Source organism: Echinococcus granulosus (assembly GCF_000524195.1).
Source record: "Echinococcus granulosus chromosome Unknown EG_S00082, whole genome shotgun sequence".
Lineage (NCBI taxonomy): Eukaryota > Metazoa > Platyhelminthes > Cestoda > Cyclophyllidea > Taeniidae > Echinococcus > Echinococcus granulosus.
This window is the reverse complement of record NW_020170462.1, coordinates 358,153-365,613: the sequence shown is the minus strand read 5'-3', so window position 1 is coordinate 365,613 and position 7,461 is coordinate 358,153. Positions and strand designations below refer to the sequence as shown.

Genomic DNA, 7,461 nt, shown 5'->3' with positions numbered 1-7,461 from the left:
CACAGACTTTTTAACTGGCGCTTCGTTACATCCCAACCATCTCCAAGGAAGTGAGGGACGCTCCACTTCTCTCGAATCACTTTTCACACCCGTTCCTGTAGTCGTCGTCATAGTCGTCACCATGCTCCTCTGAGTAGGGAGACAGTGTCTTCAATGACTTTTCTCCTCACTTCGTAATTGCACTAACCATTACTCCGTCCTGCATTCATTGCTTTTCTTCAATTGCCAAATGGTGGGTGACTTGTCTTTAAGCAAATAAAGAATTGGACACACCTGCCTTCATATCGACGCAGTTGATTGGACTGAGCTGGGGTGCGAGCTCAATACTCTAGAAGGAGTGCGTGGTAAAACGGATTTAAGACATGCCTAAGAGATAAGGGCTGTTGGGTAATGTCTTGGGGAATGTGTTGAAGCAAATTGAGATCTTTGTATCCACGCATCCAAATATACATCCAATCCTACGCACACCCACCCATCTGTTCACGCCCATCCCACTTGTTATCACTTTCGCTTCCCTCCAGTCCTTCATTTATCCATCAATCGCGCATCTATGCATCTCGGATCCCTACACCCTCTACTCATCCCTCCTTACTTCCATCCATCCCTTCCTTCTGCCCTCAACCTTCCCTCTTACCTCCATGTACCCACCCACTTTTCTACCCATCCTTTCAACCATCTGTCCATCCTGTATGTACCCGTTCATCCCTCCATTCCTCCATCCATCCGTAAATTCATCTCTGGCTACATCTCATTTTACTCTTCCAACTTTTCTCTCTGCTCTTGCTCTGAGACTACATTATTAACCAACCACATTTCTCCTTACTCTCATCATCCAATCACATCCGCTTTTGAGATCGATCAAGGCCATGCTAACGATATGAATTGCTTGCAAATGTGACCGCCTTTTATCAAGAGTCGGAGAATGAGGAATGTGCTCCTCCTCGCTTGTCATTGTGCTTGCTGCTTGAGCTAACGACAGTCCTGCCTGACACCGTGAAGAGGCAGATGGTCCTTAACACATCTCCAGCAACATTGAATTTTTACGGAAACCTACACACTATGAGGTCAATAAGCGCAGGCATTAAGACGACGAAAAGCGCACGTGCGCGTTGAATAAGGCATTGATGTAGTTGGACATGAAGAGAGCGAAGGGGCGCATGAACTTGACGTGAAAGATGAAGACGATAAGGATCGTGCTGAAGTCTGGAATGTCATAGTGGAGGGGATATGATCAAGAGGAAGATAATACAGGCACCTAGGTTACGAAAGCCACGAGCACAGAGAAGGCGAGGAGGACGATGGGAAGAAGATAAGTGGGTTGAGAACGATGACAAATATGATGGGGCTGACGATGTTGAAGACGATGGGAACTATGGTAAAAACGAAAATGAGGAATGATACGAGGAATATGAGAGAGGAGCATGAAGAAGACAACTAGTTTAGGAAGAAGACACAAATGTCGAAGACGACGAGTATTATGATGAAGCCGAGGATGTTAAAGGCGACGGCGTCTATGAAGAAGACGATGATTATGGCGAAGTCCTGAGTGGTGAAGGCTATCGAAACAATGATGGAAAAGGAAAGATTTTGATGCTGATTACCATGTAATTGAAGGAGCTTGGTGAAAGGGAGATGAATGAATTAATGTGTAGGTAAAAGTGATGAAAATCCATCCACCTATCATTTCTTTCTTCCATTCCTTCCTGCATCTACATGGCTTTTACCCACTCTTCCGTACCTGGCACCACTCGTTCGCATTTATTCATTTCCTCTACCAACAATGTCTCTCCACTCTATCGTCGTCACCATCGTCAGCCGGAGAAATTTTCTTCTACCATCGGTCAGGACACTTTTATCCGCAGCAATTATAAAGTAATGTAATTATATTTTATTAACAGTAGGAAATGAAGAGTACACACTTCCTTACTGCTGCGCTTGCCGTCTTACTTGCTGTCAATGCCAACGCTACACCTACTGGTCACCGTGAAGTGGCAAATGGCCCTCCACATATGTCTAGCAAGATCGGATTAATGTTGCAGCTTGGAGGCGGCGAGGACGATGGACGCACACATGAATATGACGACACAGGAGAAAGACATGCGTGTGTGGAAGACTTCAAGAACGACGGACATGAGCATGAAATCGACCATGAGGAGAAGGTACACAGACTGGTAGGGAAGGTGTAGAATGCGATGACTGAGGGCATGAAGACGACCCCTTGTCATCCTCCTCATATATACCATCATCCTCAAATCCATCTCTCACTCCGGCCCCAACATACTCGCATCCATCTTCTCCGTAGTTCTCATCACAGTGGGATTGTCAACCCTCACCTTCTTCCCTTTCCTCTGGTTCCTGTTTCATCTCTCCTTCCTCTTTTACTCCCACATCCACTTCATCATCTGCCGCTCCTTCACAGTCCCAGTCATCACAACTTTTTTCTTGCCTTCAGTACCACTATCGCAAGTGGAAAGAACCAACAATCTCTTCATATTTGGCGTTAAATTCAATGCTGCCAGAGGTATGTGGAGGATCATCCGCCACTTCACGCTGTCTGTTGAGTGTGTCATTAATAGAGGCAGCAAATTGGACAGCAAAGAGGGCAGAGAGGCGGTGAGGACTCTTCATCCACTAACTGTTTATCAAAAGTGGTTACATGATTCTGAAATATACGTGGGTGGAGGGGTCTTGACCGATCGTACAGGAGGACTTCTGTGAATGAGGCAGGACTGGAGGAATATAGTTGGTTAATGCTTTAGGCAGTGCTGTAGAGCGGATGTAAAATGAACAGCTCCATACGACAAGTGGTTATATGGTTATGGTGGAGGAGAGGCATTTGGATGGGCAAATGCATTGATGTGTGGACACAGTACTAATTGATGTAGTGGTGGATGAGTGAAGGGACAGGGGTTGGATGCAGAATGGATGTGGGAAGGTGGACTGATGGATAAAATTGATAGATGCATAGATGGATGGAGTGATGAATGGATTCGGAATACACGTAAAATGGAAAAGGGGTTGATTAAGAACGGTTGGATGGTTGGAGAGAGGATAGATGGATCCAACTTATCTCGAATTGACAAAATCAACGGATTCCTTACTTTCCTTAACACTGCTTAGCCCTAAATTAGGCCTTGAACAAAGCTACTTCCATACCCCACGCCTGCCAGATTATTCAGATGATGGCTCTCTGCATAACAGTCAATTCTGTTGAAATATAGTTAGTTCTCCTTTTATTTAGAGGCAGTTGTAGTGAGAACTTGATCAAGGTTAGACGACCAATGTAGTGTCTAGGCAACTGTGTGAGGAAAGTTAATTACCACTCCTCCCTTCAGTCGCACTTAATAATAAATCCGACAGGTGTGAAATTTCATCTCCCATTTCGTACTCTCAGTAGATGCTGCCTTGCAGTGAGCGCCAGCGGTAAGCATATTGTCTGTGAATATGTCTTCAGGTTGTATCGTATGGGCAGCTGCTGAGCCATTCCATGAGAACGGTAGAGGATAATGGACTGTAGGATTTGTGTCCACTACTTTATTCATTGGCGTGTACTTGTCTAGGTCTTCCTCCTATCCACGGTCGTCTTCGCCTCAATGATGGTCGAGTTCATCTCTTTCCAACTTTGGATGGCTTGGTGTGTGCTTTTCCGGTTGTCCGAACCGTTATTGGCGTGATCTTAGTCTTCTTCTACTTATTCCTCCTTCCAACTACCGCCCGCTGTTTGTCCACCTTCCGAGTCACCATTGCTGATGAGTAAGATGATGTTTTTGTCGATTATCGCTTTACATTCCACCTCCAAGCTGATGTTGCCAGTAATGGTTTGGCAAAAATTAAACCGAAGCGGAGGCTGCAAATACGATTGGTGGGATTCATGTATAGCACTATGCCCATCTTCATGTTGCTTGGTTGGTCTGGTGTTGACTCAAATGGCAAAGGCGACCGCAATGAGAAGGTACATGGAGAATAAGAAGTGTGGAGGCTACACTCTTGCACTTTTGACAGCAAAGAGGTCGCATACTCTTGCGTCTTTTAAACGCGATGCAGACCTTGACCTATTGTAAGAAGGATGTTTGCGGTTGATGAAACATCACCGGACCTGAGAAGGTAATGAATCGCACCAAGTACACTACGGTGTGGACAAAAGAACAAAGCTGCACTGGAAATGTTCCATGATTAGAGAAAGGACTGAATAGATGGATAGGCAAAGATAGATGCATGGAAGGGTAAGGAGGAAAAGTGGATGAATGGATGGAGAGGGAAGGATGAGTGTGTGGATGGAGGAGGGGAGGGAGAGAGGGATGGATGCATTGACACGAGATAAGTGGTTAGCTTGATAGGCAAATTTAAGACGGATGGATGAATGCGTACAAAAAGGATTGGCAGCTAATTACGGGTGGTTGGATGAATGACTGGATGGATTCGAGTAGATACAGAATGATTCTTTGCGTTCGGACATCAGTAACATTTTATGACTCTACTCAACTCACCCCGACTCTTACCTATGCTCAAATTGAAGTTTCTTCCGAACCCACGAGCCTTCCAGAGGAATGAATACTTTCAAAAATACATCCAAAACACCCACCCTGAATAGCGTCGCTTAGATGAAGTTTATAAAAGAAGCATTTTTACTTGGAAGAAAACCCTACACCGAAATCACTACAGTGCACAGAGAACCTGATCAAGGTCAGACGACAAATGGAGTAACTGAACAATCAGATAAGGAGATATACACACCGCTCTTCCATCCAGTTACGCCTAAGAAAGCATATAGGTGACGAATTTTATCTCCTTCTTGACTCCCTCCGTGAATGCTTTTTAGCTGTCGGGGTTCTGGATAGCGTCCGATCGCCAAGGGCTTTCTCATGGTCAACCCTCTCCTTGTCTTCACGCTTGCGCTTCACTTTCTTATTCTCGTGTTCAGTCGAATTCGGTCTTACATGAAGTGGTGTAAACATTTTCAACGCTTCAGAATCCGGCTTTTTAATTCTATTTGGCAAAATAGTCTTCGTCGTCATCTTCTTCTTCTTTCTTCTTGCGAAATTCACCCCATGTTTCCCATTTTTGCTATCATTCACGTCGATGGAACAGAAAATGTCACTTTCAACCCTTTCTTTACTTTCCACATCCAAGTTGATGGAGTCGGAGAAGACTTGGCCAAACCTATATTCACTCTGCATCTTCACATATGATTGGCGGGATCCATGTTGAGCTTCTTGCCCACCTTCAGGGAGCTTGCTAGGGCGCTTGGCGTTAACCCAAACGCCAAAAACCGCCACTGAGAAAGCGAAGACAGCGAATAAGTAGTGCGGACTTTTCACTCTTGCAATTTTGATAAAAAAAGAGGTCGCATAATCTTGGATCTTATATGGGCTATGAAGACCTTGGCCGGTCGTGAGGAAAGATGTTTCCGGTTGATGATACATCTGTGGACTTGACAAGGTTATGACTTGCACTAAGTGCCCAACGGCGTGCATAGAAGAACACAACTGTACCAAAACGATTCAATGATTAGAGAAGTGATTAAGTGGGTAGCTGGTGGTTGTAAGAGAGATACAGGGAGGGGTGAAGTTGTGGAAAAAGTGGGTAAATGGATAGACGGAGGAAGAGTGAATGCGCGGATGGAGGAAGGGAGGAAGAGAGGGATAAATGCATTAATACAGGATACTTGGTTGCCTTAATGAATGGGCTTGCGATGAATAGGTGAATAGAAGGCGGTGGAATACGCGCCCGGATGAATAGGTGAAAGAATAGGTAGATAGGGAATGAAGGGAGAATCGATGCTTGGATAAGGGCAGGATGGGTGAAAATGAAAGAGAGGGGTGAGTGAATGGGTGGGTGGATGGATGGAGTTTTGGGAGAGTGAACGGATGGATACAGATTTCCGCGGATTTACTTTGACGGAGTCGTCAAGACTTTATCCAACAGTCTTTAACGCTAAAACAAGCTTAAAATCTACCTACACCCCAACTCACACGCCCTACATATTTCGGAAGTGTCACTCTGTCACAGCTTAGCCAACTATGCTCCGAGGAAGGACGTTTCGTCAATTTCTTCTTTACTGTTGACATAACCTGAAGTAGGCGAGATGAACAAACTGGTAATGCAATGGTTAGGTAGGCAGACGAGGTATTCCACCCACTGCTTCACTCAATCACTGGTTACTCCGGCCTGGCACCTGATTATCTGAGTCTTCTCTATAATCCAGTCAGTGCAGCTCTTCGTCCTCTACATCCGTCCTCATCATTCTCATGTACATCATCCTCTCCACGTCTTCTTCACACTCCCACCGATCGTCATCAAAGGCGTCTTCTTGCAGTCGTCGCAGTTGCCTGCATTGGTTAGGGTGCCACAAACAAAGCTCTGGTGCTAGGCCTAGTACAAATTATCTCAGTTGTAAAACCTAAGTATTTTTGATATTTTCAGTCTATATCTTTGTTGGTTGTTGACCTGGTGCACAATCCCCTTTTTGAAATACATGCTCCAACGTGCAACCTACCTTTAACTCCTCTGTAAGACCTAAACCACCATCGGGGGGCTATACATTGTTGCTCTGGTAGGAAACAAACTTCCACTTCCGTCTTCCCTATTTATCGCATTTTTTACAATAATCGGCCGTTATGTGTGGTCGACATGAGGGTCCAGGTAAGATAACCCAATTTTCGCGCATTTTGACACTGGTACCAAATATGTCAAGGCGATTAGTGTGGATGGCTTTTACTATTCTTCGCTATAAAGAAGTAATTCAGTCATGGAATATTTGCTATTTGAAAGCTCAGTCCATTTCAATGATAGGTTATGCGACTTACACCGCTTGTTTCAACCGCTCACTTAGGATCCTAAACTGTGGCGTAATGTTTGTCTTCTACAGGCCTCACAATCGGTTCTCGTAGCTGTGTTTTCATGTAAAAGTGATTCTTTCATCAATTTTGCTCATATTTTCGAAAAAAAATATTTTGATATTTATGCTGTAGAAGCTCCACGTTTCCGACGGCAATTGATCGCAGCTGCGGTTTTAACGACCGGAGTCTCGCCAAACCATCTTTGGATCAAAAGTAATGACGCACCTACTAACTGCATGCCATTTGAAAGACTATCAACCCCCAACAACTCCACTTCTGCCATCTCGTATCCCTCAGATCAAATTCCTGGCACAGCTGTAGGATAGAGAAAATGGCTCGTTTTCATGTTTAAGATTAGCGGTAGTCACTCAAGGCTCAATTGATGATTAATCAAAAAACTTAGCTGGTCAAATAGCAACTAAACGGCATGGTCGAGAACATTTTTGCTTGAGTGACAGCTTTTGGTAAGGACTGAATTGAATTACTGTTGGTAAATCTCCAAAATCGGCGATAGCATTGTTACAACATTATGGAAGGATGTCTTGCCTATGGTAAGCTCAACTACGCCATGGATTTTTCTCAAGAGTGTAACATCTTTCATTTTTAAATCTCTAGGTTGTTC

The 7,461-nt window shown here is 44.5% G+C and overlaps 2 protein-coding genes across 2 annotated transcripts; one reads left to right on the top strand and one right to left on the bottom strand. All coding sequences in view use genetic code 11, as the record gives it.

Annotated features, from left to right (window-relative positions):
• Positions 1 to 1,713: 1,713 nt before the first annotated feature.
• Positions 1,714 to 3,757, top strand: EGR_07636 (hypothetical protein; the record flags this gene model as incomplete). Its single annotated transcript, XM_024496885.1, has 5 exons — positions 1,714 to 1,872; positions 1,902 to 2,159; positions 2,303 to 2,521; positions 3,336 to 3,423; positions 3,561 to 3,757. The coding sequence occupies 5 exons, from the start codon at positions 1,714 to 1,716 to the stop codon at positions 3,755 to 3,757; spliced, it is 921 nt and encodes a 306-aa protein (XP_024348741.1).
• A 1,024-nt stretch (positions 3,758 to 4,781) lies between these two features.
• Positions 4,782 to 5,423, bottom strand: EGR_07635 (hypothetical protein; the record flags this gene model as incomplete). Its single annotated transcript, XM_024496884.1, has 1 exon — positions 4,782 to 5,423. One exon carries the CDS (start codon positions 5,421 to 5,423, stop codon positions 4,782 to 4,784), a length of 642 nt encoding a protein of 213 aa, XP_024348740.1.
• Positions 5,424 to 7,461: the final 2,038 nt, after the last annotated feature.